Consider the following 13,178-nt stretch of genomic DNA (forward strand, 5'->3'; position numbering starts at 1 on the left):
AAAGGGGAAATCGACAGTAACACATTCTGATATTTATAGGACATTCCATCCAAAAACAACAGAATATACATTTTCCTCAAGTGCTCATGGAACATTCTCCAGAATAGATCATATCTTGGGTCACAAATCAAGCCTTGGTAAATTTAAGAAAATTGAAATTGTATCAAGTATCTTTTCTGACCACAACATTATGAGACTAGATATCAATTACAGGAAAAGATGTGTAAAAAATACAAACACATGGAGGCTAAACAATACACTACTTAATAACGAAGTGATCACTGAAGAAATCAAAGAGGAAATCAAAAAATACCTAGAAACAAATGACAATGGAGACACGACGACCCAAAACCTATGGGATGCAGCAAAAGCAGTTCTAAGATGAAAGTTTATAGCAATACAATCCTACCTTAAGAAACAGGAAACATCTCGAATAAACAACCTAACCTTGCACCTAAAGCAATTAGAGAAAGAAGAACAAAAAAACCCCCAAAGTTAGCAGAAGGAAAGAAATCATAAAGATCAGATCAGAAAGAAATGAAAAAGAAATGAAGGAAATGATAGCAAAGATCAATAAAACTAAAAGCTGGTTCTTTGAGAAGATAAACAAAATTGATAAACCATTAGCCAGACTCATCAAGAAAAAAAGGGAGAAGACTCAAATCAATAGAATTAGAAATGAAAAAGGAGAAGTAACAACTGACACTGCAGAAATACAAAAGATCATGAGAGATTATTACAAGCAACTCTATGCCAATAAAATGGACAACCTGGAAGAAATGGACAAATTCTTAGAAATGCACAACCTACCAAGACTGAATCAGGAAGAAATAGAAAATATGAACAGACCAATCACAAGCACTGAAATTGAAACTGTGATTAAAAATCTTCGAAGAAATAAATAATTTTAAAGTACACATAGTACTTTTTGGCAATGTCACAGTTTGTCTCGTTTGCTCATAAGCATATAAAAAATCTGTAAAGTAAGCAACATGAGGATGGGCTCACCATATGAATGTCTTTGACTCTAAGGATCCCAAACAGTAAACAATGAATGTGTGTTAATAGCCATCCATCTTTATGTCTCAGAAGGATAACACTGTTGCACTCAGATAAGAGAAGGCAGGGAGAATGCACACTTGTTTTGGGTCCTCTACTCTCATAGTTCAATCAGTCTGATGGGCTGTACCTCTGAACAGGTATAACCCTGGCAAGATGCAGCTCCTCCCTAGGAGCAAATGTGACAGAAGTCAGGCTGACTGTGGGCTGGAAGGGAGGGGACCCGACGGCAGCAATGGGCCTTACATCCCAGGGGTCAGCTGGGGCAGTGGAAGACTCTGAGGCTTAAGGAAGACAAGAATGATGCAAATCACACAGCGTTTTATGGTTTTCAGTGCTCACACACACAGCACTTGTAAACAACACGCTATGTGTTCTCACGTATTGCATCCCTTTGTTTTTCTTCTTTTGCTGCAGTCTGCTGAGAACTTTGTCTCTGTTACTAGTCCTTGCCTGATATATGGAAGTGCTTCTCCCTCCTCAAGGGAAGAGCTGAGAACAATGGAAAGAGGTGGGAAAATCCAGTAACTAATCACCACAGGAACTACCAGAAAAATATAACACAGCCTGAGCAAGGGGCGCTTAGCAGGCAGAGGGGAAAGGTACCCAGGGAAGAAGAGAGGCACGCTGGTCTTCTGCTGAGAGCTCACGTGGCAACCACCCTAAATGAGAGGGCGTGGTGACCTGGAGCCTCTGTGTGAGGGTTAGGAAGTGGGGACGGGGTGCCACAGCTAGGAGCTCTGGGCAGGAAACTAGGGGTCAGGCGCAGGGAGGGGGGAGGGCTCCAGTCAGTCAGGCCCCCTGAGGGAGGAGGGACAGAGGCCTGGGGAGCAGCTGCCCGGCGTCGGGCACCAGGCTCTGCCTGGTCATCATCCTCCTTCCCTCCCGCCTCTCTGCCTTTGTTTTCTTTCTATCTTTGATCCCTCTTGGATCCCAGGATTTCTCTCTCCACCTTACCTGATAGAATATAGAAGTTAAAAAAAAAAATCAGTAAATACTGATTAAAATTTTATGTTTACCCTTCTGAATTTTTAAAAAGGAGCCAAGGTGAATCTCTTGTCTTTTAATCTCCCAAAGATTCCTGGCATCTGACATAATGAAACAAAGTAATATTAGTCTAGACATCCTGTTACAAGAGAGGTCCAGATGAATATCTTTCTCTTGCCAAACGTCTTAATATTCAAGGCTGCTGGGTTCTCTAACGCTCTCTTCTGATAACACAGCTCAGGGGCTTCATTAGGATGAACAGCAGGATGAGAAAAAGGAGAGAGAATACGAAGATCAAGCCAGGTAGACTGCACGTGACTAGAGGTGTATGTTGCCAATGACTGCAAAGAATGAGGTTCTTTTCTGTTTTCCCGGTATAAACACAAATTTCAGCATCAGCTCTGAAAAGCTGATAAATGCAATCTAAACGAGGCGGCAGACCTAGTCAAGGGAACCATGCCCGTGAGTGTGGCAGCTCGTGCCTTCCGAGCAGGCTCTCAGGGGTTGGGGGGGTTTGTTCAGGCTGCCATTTGTCCGACCTCTCCTGCCGTTCCCCTTAGGGTCAGAGCCACACATCTGCAAGAGGCCTGGCTGAGAGGTGCCTCTGAACCAGGGCTTTAATCTGCTGGTCCGTTTGCTGGTCCAGAGAGAGACTGAACATGGGGCCTTGGCCTCATCCGTATCATATTCCCGAGAACTGAGCTTCAGCGGTCCATACAGTACCCCGCCGTGACTAACCAGCTACAACCAACAGCGTTCATCAGTCAATTACATGATTGTGGCACCAAGGCAGATGCTCTATAAACCTAATTAACAACGATATGCCAGAGGTTTACAGTAAGAAGCAAACTAAAATGAAATGCTAAGAAATTCCACCCAAGTGCATTTTACTCAACAGAGCTCCTTACATATTTTTCCTTTGCTTCTTTGTTAAACTTGATTAAGATGCTAAATTCTTAGAAGGGCAGAGGCTAAAAGGAGAGGCTATACAATTTTTTAAGTGTCTGGGGGTGCCCCTGTGACACAGGCACTGTGACATGTCTATAGGGAAAGTCTCTGGGGATAGTCCAGACTCTCAGTGTGCAGAGCTTTGCTTTTCTTTCTTGTGAGGGAAAGAGACAGGAGAAAATATTCTTACAAAGATCACATAAACCTAAGTTCGCCATTTCTGGAAGGCCAAGTGTCTTCTCAATTCAAAATTTCTAGGGTAAACCAGAGAGGAGGATTTTATCACCACATTTTTGCTATCTTCTAACCAAATGTCTCCACAGCCTTGGTCCGTTTCCCCTTGAAACCACCCTTCCTTACCCAGCCTACGGCTCTCTGAACCTTTCTACAGAAGCCCGCGCGGCCGAGGTTTGTTGCAGGCGAGCGTGAGGCCCCAAACAGTCTGGCCTCCTGCCCTCCCCCTTCCTACCTCCTCTTCTCCCTCTTCCTGGTACTGGTCATCCACATTGTCCTCCTGCTGGTCTGGATTTCCTGCCATCTGTTGAAACAAAAGGGGAGGCTCAGGTTACCGAACACTGGAGATGGGTTGTCCAGTCCTCTGGGACAAAGAACAGGCAGGCCACCATGAACATTACACTTTCAATGCCTCAGGGGCCAGGGAATGATGACTAACCATTCTCAACACAAAGCCCAGGATGCCCATCACCCGCTCTCTCTGAGGGTGGGCATTTCACATGATGACCCCCCCAAAAACCCAAAGAGGTGAACCTCCTGTCCATGAGGTTATGGCTACCCTTTTGCGTAAAACCAGGCATTGTTAAAATACCCGAGTTAAAACCACCCTCCTTCGTGGCATCTGCTTACCACCAAATGTTCCTCCATTTCTGCATTCCCTTGCTTTTGGTGACTTTGTTTCTGCTCTTCATTTTCATCTGGCAAGTTTTCTTCCCTCACTTGCCCGGCTTCCTCAAATTCATCCTCCCCTTGATTATTAGGGTCGTCTGCTGGGTTTATGTCCTCTACAGCTGCCCTCTGTAAAATTTTAATGAAAAGCAACCACCACTTCAAATTCCAGGATCAAGTTTAATTTCATTTGAAAGGCCAGACACTGGCAGAAAATGAAATTGTCCTTCACCAGATTGTTCAGATCTATCCTTGCCAAGACTCACAAGTATTCGTCCCACTGTCAAAAGATAAAGCCTCTGCTTTATGTGGCAGAGACTGATGTGTCAGAATTAAGTTCAAATAGCATTTCTTTCCTGCAAGCGATTCCAAAATAGTTCTCAAAACTCTAATTATCACAAGGAATATGAACATAACTAGATGACAAGAAAAACAGTTAATGAAAGCCAAAGGACCAAGTAGGAGAAATAATTAAAACGAGAGATTTAGATAGGCAAATAGTAACTTCTTTCACTGGTATGTTGATTTTTTTGACAGACGAGTTATCCTTTGCAAAACCAGCTGTTACATGTAAGTGAGTGAAAAGCAGCTGAGGAGAGAGGAAGCCCACACCAGAAAGGACCCAAGAAGAGGGCCCACGAGGAGACAAGAGGAGGCTAATTCACAAGTAGACGATCACGTTCTAGTGTGGATCACATTTATTTATTTTTTTATTTTTACTTTTTTCGGCACGCGGGCCTCTCACTGTTGTGGCCTCTCCCGTTGCGGAGCACAGGCTCCGGACGCGCAGGCTCAGCGGCCATGGCTCACGGGCCCAGCCACTCCGCGGCACGTGGGATCCTCCCGGACCGGGGCACGAACCCGTGTCCCCTGCATCAGCAGGCGGACTCTCAACCACTGCGCCACCAGGGAAGCCCAAATAGGTGCGTTTTTGTTTTTGTTTTTGCGGTACAGGGGCCTCTCACTGTTGTGGCCTCTCCCATTGCAGAGCACAGGCTCCGGACGCGCAGGCTCAGCGGCCATGGCTCACGGGCCCAGCCACTCCATGGCACGTGGGATCTTCCCGGACCGGGGCACGAACCTGTGTCCCCTGCATCGGCAGGCCGCCTCTCAACCACTGCGCCACCAGGGAAGCCCCCACATGTCTTTATAATGAACACTACCATGAAGCTGAGAGAGGCTGCACTGGCAAGAGACAGGAGAAAAGGGACTGGGCTAACCCAGCCTTCGGCAATATATTTTGAAAAATACCTCCCCCTCCCCACCCCACCTCTCAAGTAGTGATTCTGTTATTGTGTTCAGTGAATGCCCTTCACATTATCAACTTTAGAACTATCTGGATGTCCCACTTATGTTCCCAAAGCACCTTTCAAAATAACATATGCCCTCATAAAGATTCAGATCTTAGAGCCTGAGCTGGGCAGAAATGGCGATGCTTGCAAGAGCTTCCCTGATCACACCAGGGTCATCAATAGGGCACTTCACTGAAGCAGCAAATGCTTCCCAGAGACGGTAAAGCCTCAGAGTGAGATTCAGTCTCCAGACCACAAAATTCTACTTCAATTCACCTCAGAGCCTTGACCATGTACAAGAGCTCGCTGCAGTCTCAGCTGATGTATTATCTGCACATCCCTGGCTATGTACTTTGTTCAAGAGCAAAATCACACTTTTCTTGGGAATGTGACAAATCATAACCTTCACACTAAACTCCAATTACTCCACAATCTTGTTATATGGATCACTTGTTGTACGTTATCAATAAACTGTGTGGAAATATAGGAAAAATGTAACACATTTTCTTCAGAAAAAAAGTACAAGATGTCTTTTGCAAAAGTACGTGAAAATGTACACATTAGTTCCAACTCTAACCAAGTAGTAAAAAACGTTTAATAGGCACAGTTGTTACGTTCAAAAAATAGTTAGATGATCAATTAAATCTCAGTAAAGCTGGACAAAAATGTTTTTACTTTAAAAATAAATGGATAAAGTATGAGACAAAGAGAGGGACAAGCAGACTAATAATTTCTAATTAAGAGAAGGCATGGTAGAAAGGCCAGCGTTTCCCAGCGTGTTATCTAGAGCAAGTCAACTGATGAAAGGAGAGTAAAGAATTATGCAGTCAGGTAAGCAATCGAAACACACAGCGTTTCCCAAAGTCAGTGACTGGAACACCCACCCTTCCTCTGTCCCCTCCATTGCTCTCAGGATGCTCTCAGGCATTTGCACACTTGCTTTCTTGCTCTCTCATGGACACTCTCTTGCTCTTTCACATCCTCTGACGCTCTCACACTCTCCTGCTATCTATAGCTCTTGCTCTTTCCTGAAAATATTTCAGGGCTAGGGTTCCCTGGAGCATACTCTGAGAAATGCCAATTCAGGGGCTGGTGGGTAAATGTGTTCTGCCACCGCTCAGTGCAAGTTATGTGCAAAAGCTGTTTCCATCAGGGTGGCTTCAAGCATCTGTCAGGAAGACCTTCTCAATGTTTATCAAGGAAGAATATGGACAGGCAGGGCCCACAGGATAGCACAGACTGAATTTTATTAACATGGTGGTGGAATTCCTAGCAAAAGATGACAGGAGAGCTAGGATTTTACACTGTGAAAATCACCTACACATAAGCATAAGGACACACTCATTTGCAGGCAAGGCCAAGGCCACAGACCACCCAACTGAATTGGGAGTCTTGGTCCTTTTTGAGTAAACAAAAAGAACATTTCTGGTTACTATATCTCTAACTGCTAATATTCTAACTTTTCTATAGCAACATGGTGTCTGGGAAATTTTTTTCTTTCATTTCTCAAACCTCACAATCCTATCTGTGTATTTATTAAAATAGTCACTGGACTGTTGGGAGATTACAGAGAGTCACATGACACACATTCACACCCTAGCAGACTGCTCAACATGCTTCATAGTGGTTAATCTCCTTTCTCTGGTTCTCTCTCCAACTCCCACACTTGCTTTTTTTTTTTTTTTTCTTTTTCATCTTTCAGAGCTACTACATATTTCAATGCCTCTTTTTTGCTTTTCTATTTTAATTTGACTAATCTGAAAGTCCCCAGAGGGAAACTCCTTGGATGTTTTCCCAGAGCAACCTTTAACCCATTCTCATCACACACACCCCCCATGGTTTACAGTTAACAACATTGCTCATATCATATAATTGTGTAAGCCACCTTCCTTCTGTGCTGATGAAATAACAGACATATCTGGAGCCAGAGTCACGGTGTCAGGTAAACCTTCACGTTTCCTTTCTGCCTTGTGAGTTCCCAAGTGTCACGACCGGAAGAGAGGACACTTACACCTGCCTCGGATTCTGGGTCAGCTTCGTGGGGCCCTTGTTCTTGAAGCTCATGTCCATTCTCTGGGTCTTCTTCTGCCTCGTCTTGGTGCTGGTTGTCTCTCTCATAGGCTAGCAAATCAAAGGAACTAATATCAGTCCAAACAAACCAGACAGGATTCTCCCTTTGAAAGCAAAGCAAAGTCACCAGCGGGCTTTCCTGCAGACCACTTCACCCGCTCTCTCCTCCAGCTAGGTTAGCTCGAGATAAGGTGTATGTTTCAGCTTTTCTGGAAAAGTTATGCCCTTTCCCCAGGCCTTGTGTCTACAGAGATAGTGTGGAAAGGCCTTGTGTCTACAGAGACAGTGTGGGTAAGTGACACCATTCTAACTCTCCCAAAACAAATGTTTACAACAAAAGCGGCATTTTCCCCCCCATTATGCCAAAAACAACGATCAAAACTTTCTTGATAAGATAAAGCCCAGTCAATTGGACATCGCTAAAATTATCAACTAATTTTTGGTAATGTCAGAGAAAATGGCAAGCCACTGAAAGAAGAAACTGATGCTATTTCAGGAAATGAAAGAAATAACAACCCCATTTGTGGAGCTAAAAAAACAAATTCAGCCCGTCGTCCTGTGTTCTCTGAATTGGCGGTAATGATGATGCCACAAGCACTGCATGCTTATACTCACACACACATTTACTTGCTACGTTTTGAACAAAATTATTTCAACTAAGAGAATGTATTGATAGATAAGAGCACACAAAGAGAGGAACAAATAACTTCTTTCGGTAAGATGCAAGAGGAAAGGTTAAGTATAGGGAGAGTATTCAGCCTGTAGAAAATAAAGATGCAGGTGACTTTCCATCAGGTTTCAAGCGCACCAAGGGATCCATTAAATAAAAGAGAGAACAAATGGTTCTCTAGTCTTACTGATAATGGAACCAAAAAGCTTAAAGTGCTGCATGGGGGGACATAAGGAAAACAACGTCTTGACGATAAGGGCTATAAAATATCAGAACAGGCTGTAGAGGGAGTTTGGGTAATCACCTTCCTTTAGATTCTTTAGGAAAGGATACAGAGCTAAGTGTTAGTGTTGCCAGGGAAACGGTTACTGTCTAGTCCTATCATCACAGTAAGCGGTATTTGATAAATGACACATAGATGCGCCCTGCAAATGAAAGCTACTACTGACTTAATTTGAAAAACTTTCAAGGCAATAATCTAAACACCTCCAAGGTAAGAAGAAAATGTAGAAGTTTCCCAAAGTATAACAGTCCTATGACAATGTGTTAGAAATAAGTACTTAGCATACAAAATGCTTAAGCTACCATTTCCTCTCTAAAATGTCAGAGAACAAACGGATTATCTTGCGTGATTTAGGCTACCAATGTGAACTGTTTGGGAGGATTAAGAAAAGCATACCAACAACAACAAAAGACAGATGGTAATACGTACAGGTATCCTCCGCTTTTTGAAAGTTCGTTTTATGTCACCTCACTTTTCCGAAAGACCTACATTAGTACCTGTTTTGGGTAACCGAAAGAATTCGGAAGAGGATTTCCAATTTTATGGAAAAAGGTGAAAAGCAAAAATAGCGACTAGTGTTGGTTCTGCAGCGAGAGAGAGAGAGAGAGAGAGAGAGAGAGAGAGAGAGAGAGAGTGTCTCGTGGAGACCGTACACACCCAGAGCAGAGCAGTGAGAGTGGCATCGTCCATCCAGCTCCTTCCCCAGGACCTACACTCAGCGGCTCAGCATCAGCCCCCAGAGCTCTGAACTGTGCCTGTGAGCACCTGCGCTCGATTTACCTCGATTTACTCTGTGTATCCCTTAGTAAGATGTGTCCTATGGTAATTGCTTCTTTGCTTTACACCATTTCAATTTACAAAAGGTTTCACAGGAACGCTCTACTTTCAGAGAGTATGCAGATACACATATAACTCTGAGTTGATATTATATATTACCAAGCAGTTTTATTAAAACATTCATCATCTAAGAAGCTCACCACCTCCTTCCTCTTCCTGGACGCCCTGGTCCTCTGCTCCCTGAACAACATCATTATCTACAGCATCATAACGAGCTTGCTGCCTGCAAGGGAAACAAACAATCATCACCTCAGGGACACAAATTAAGTAGCACAGTTTGACGTAAGTCATTTATCTTTAAAGAGAGTTATCAATGAATTTTTCGACACTTTTTGAAAAGCCATAAAAATATTTCTTAAACTTATCCAATTAGGTTTAATAAAGATTCCAGACACTTTCAAAACATGCCTTATAAAAGATAAAATACCTTTCAAATGATAAAATAAAATGAAGTTAGCACAAAACCTGATAGGTTATTTTGAGACATACACTGTCTTTTTTTTTTTTTTTTTTTTTTGGCGGTACGCGGGCCTCTCACTGTTGTGGCCTCTCCCATTGCAGAGCACAGGCTCCGGACGCGCAGGCTCAGCGGCCATGGCTCACGGGCCCAGCCGCTACGCAGCATGTGGGATCTTCCCGGACCGGGGCACAAACCCGTGTCCCCTGCATCGGCAGGCGGACTCTCAACCACTGCGCCACCAGGGAAGCCCTACACTGTCATTTTTAAGCAGGGGAAAAAAATGTTGATTATTCTGAAAATTCAATGTTTGGAATGTAGTTTTCAGGTAGTGGTTCTGCCTCAGCTACACGAGCAACAGGAGCCCCTCAAGTTCACGGGTAACAAATACAGGAAGCCGTCTCTATCCTGCTTGTGAACGCCAGAGGCGGGCTGCCTAGGCCCATCAGGAGGCTACCGTGTCTGCTCCGGGCGCTGCGGCCGGCCCTCGGCGAGCCCAGCCTGCCTCTGCTGGGCCGTCTCCCTGGCGAGGAGCTGCGGCTGGTGCTGGTGCGGCAAGGGCCCCTGCAGCCTCTGCTGGGGCGGGGCCTCGTGGCGCTCCTTCGGCCGCTGGGCCTCCTCCACCCGCCGCACTGCCAGCCTCTGCTGCTCCTCATACGGCGACTGGAATTTGGCGACCGGCTTGCCCGAGGGATACACCTGGGGAACAGAGAGTCGCTGCAGAGCAAGAACTGTCGGGTCCCCTGGGTCCTCCCTTCGTCCCTTTCGCGCGACACGCGCAGAAGACAGAGCTGGTTTGTGAACACCTGTCAGGTCAACTGTCATAATGGTCCAAAGCCACCCCGCGGCTGGACTCCACTCCTGTCTCCCACCGCTCTGAATCACCCTTGCTTCTTTCAGCAACTGGTCTTCTCCATTTGTTGGCATTAAGGCAGATTTTTAATGTGCTCCCGAGGAGGACGCAACAGAAGAAATGTTTCAACCCTAATTAAATTTATGCTCAGAAGGCTCTGGTATATGTGGGCACGTAATAACCTCAGACTAAATGGGGCGATTTGTGAGCTGAGGCTGAGGCTAAGGCTTTCCCATGAAGCCTAAAGACCTAGGGAAGCTAATTAACTCTCGCAGTGCATATACTAATCTCAGGCTAAGCGGAGCCAAACCAAGTCAAATTTCAGATTAGGGTGGAAAAGCAGAGAACCGTTTTTCTTCAAAGAAACCAAAAATGGATGAGAAGAGAGAACTTTCTGATTAAAGGAAAACCTGATACAGGAATTCTTAAACTCTGCTTCCATTAAGCCGTCTACCACTCCCTCCTCCGCCCCCCTCTCCCAACTAATACAAGTCCACACAGTTCTCACCAAAGGAAACAGGGTGCATGGTTGAGGGAAATTAAACCTAGTGGGGAATTACCTTTGAGGAAAGCTACGAAGGACTCAAGACTGGGAGAGAGGCTTCTTCATGCCACCTTTGCAACAATTTAAGAGTGCACCCGCAGGGGGGCCTTCACACGTGCCCAGCCAAAGCCTCTAGCGGCTTGAAGTCTTGGAACGTTCGAGGCCAAACAAAGCTTCAGAGCTATAAATAAAAGGTGACCAGCGTCCACGTAAGGGCCAGGTAGCCTACCGTCAGGTATCGCCTTCGAGGTTGTGTAAGGAAGGTACACCTGGCTGCACTCAGGGTTGCTTTCAGTTCTTTAAAGTCTCATTTATAATAATAATGGATGTTTTTATGGGTCTTACTTATGTGAGAGGGGAGTGCTCAGTGGTGGAGCCTGAGCAGAGACTGGTTAAACACACTCACTCACCTAGTGGCATGTCCTTAAGTCAGCTTTCTGATGACTTGCTAACCACCCTGAAGGTGAGCGTGCAAAAGCCAACACAGGATTTGACAGTAAGTAAGTGAACAGGGAGAAAAGTACCCTTGATCACAGAAAATGCGTCACTTCTCGGCCTCAAGATGCCCACGGGGCTCGAGCACAGACTGGAAGGTGCGGGATGAGGTGCCCATCTACTCTCCTACTCTGTTAAAGGGGTGTGACTGAGTCTCTCTCACTGCGCACTCTTGACAAAGACAATACGTACACACACGCATAGCACCTTCTCTTTTCCCCAACCGTCTTTCTGGGATAAGGTAGCTATGCTACTAACATCACAAAAGAACATTTAAATAGGTACATGTAACATTTAGCAAGATCACCCCAATTTTATTTTATAGACTGTTATACACGAGGGCTTTTTCCTTAACACAGCTGACCCTTGAACAGCGTGGGAGGCTGGGGCGCTGACCCTCCGTGCAGTGGAGAATCTTCTTACAGCTTTCAGTCGGCCCCCTGTATATAGGGTTCCTCCATAGCCTTCCTCCCTATAGGGGCTCCTCTGGGCAGTTCCCCACGTGCAGGTTCTACTAACCGCGGATCTTGCAGTGTTTACTACTGAAAAAATCCTGGTAGGAGTGAACCCATGAGGTTCAAACCTGCCCTGCTCAAGGGTCAACTGCACGTAGACACAAAGGCGCACCCCTTATCCCAGGCAACTGGCTGGATGACCTCGTACCCCAGCGCGAGCCTGCCCTTCCAGGAGCCTGGCTTCCTTCCGCTCACGCCGTTCCGCCCACTCCCGATGCCGCTGCTCCTCCAGCGATGGGTCGTGCTCCTCCGCGAGGTGCTCGGCCTGCCCGACCTGCTCCATCGCCTCTTCCTCCAGGGCCCTCCTGTGCTCCTCCTCCACCGGCCGCCCCTCGGGCTCCTCGCGGCCCGCTTCTCGCCGGGTCAGTTCTGCGGGCGCCTGGAATCCTGCCTCCTTCTGGGTGGGAGGGTAAGGTTCTGTTTCCTCCGTTCTTCCAGGGACTGCTTCATGGTTCTGCCACACTTCGCTATTTCGGGACACCTAGGCCAAGCACATCACTGGAAATGACACTCTTCTATTTCGAAAGCAGTGATAGAATCTCTTTATTACCATGTCTACGGGGTTACAACATAAGCAAAATCCTGGAGTCTAGAAATATAGAGTCCTGACTGAAAAGTATGGCTGCAGTGGAGTCACTTAACTCTTCTCACTGTGTGATCTCACCTACAAAATAGAGACAACGTAAGCAAAATTTCATCGTGGAAAGAATACCGTAAATAACCTAAAAGTAAAGCCTATAAGTGACCACATCTCAGTAGACCCTACCCTCAAAAGCAATCTAACTCCTGTTCTCCCTTAGAATAAAAAGGGAAAAACCCTCATACTTCAAGTGATCAAATACGTAATTTTCTTCAAGGTAAATTTTGTCTTCAATAATTATATGAAAAGAAAAGGATAAGATCAAGTAGAGGATGAGCTAGCTTTGTTTTCTGTTAGCAAATATAAAAAAAAGAATGCCATTACTAATGGACACCCATATGTTGGCTATAATAGTGCCCATTAAATCAGGTACAATTAAACATTTCTGACGTATTAAAGTGGTATTTCTTTGTAAACCAGAGGAAGTATTTTGTGAGTACTTTATATTATTAACAGAAAACTCTGAAGAAAAAAAAAAGATGTGTCTTTTCACAGAGAACTCCTCTTCTAAAACTGGTTGATTTAAATCAGTTTTCTCTGCAAGTTTCAGAGATTTCTATACGGTCTTCATTACTTAGAAAAGAGAGGCAAAAGAGAGATGGTATAATATCAATAGGAAAATGTG

At 45.1% G+C, this 13,178-nt stretch overlaps 1 protein-coding gene across 5 annotated transcripts in view; it reads right to left on the bottom strand.

Moving 5' to 3' along the window:
* The window catches only part of GOLIM4 (golgi integral membrane protein 4), an 80,430-nt gene that overhangs the window by 8,494 nt on the left and 58,758 nt on the right, over positions 1-13,178 (bottom strand). For 3 of the 5 annotated variants that reach the window (XM_079921689.1, XM_079921690.1, XM_079921687.1), the window contains 6 exons: positions 12,062-12,394; positions 9,964-10,205; positions 9,190-9,272; positions 7,201-7,310; positions 3,859-4,026; positions 3,464-3,532 (listed from right to left, as the gene is read on the bottom strand). In XM_079921689.1, coding sequence (XP_079777815.1) covers positions 3,464-3,532; positions 3,859-4,026; positions 7,201-7,310; positions 9,190-9,272; positions 9,964-10,205; positions 12,062-12,394 — 1,005 coding nt within the window. The remainder of the gene's footprint in view (positions 1-3,463; positions 3,533-3,858; positions 4,027-7,200; positions 7,311-9,189; positions 9,273-9,963; positions 10,206-12,061; positions 12,395-13,178) is intronic. The other 2 variants (XM_079921691.1, XM_079921688.1) reach the window with 1 other exon arrangement.

This window comes from Stenella coeruleoalba (assembly GCF_951394435.1).
Source record: "Stenella coeruleoalba genome assembly, chromosome: 5".
Lineage (NCBI taxonomy): Eukaryota > Metazoa > Chordata > Mammalia > Artiodactyla > Delphinidae > Stenella > Stenella coeruleoalba.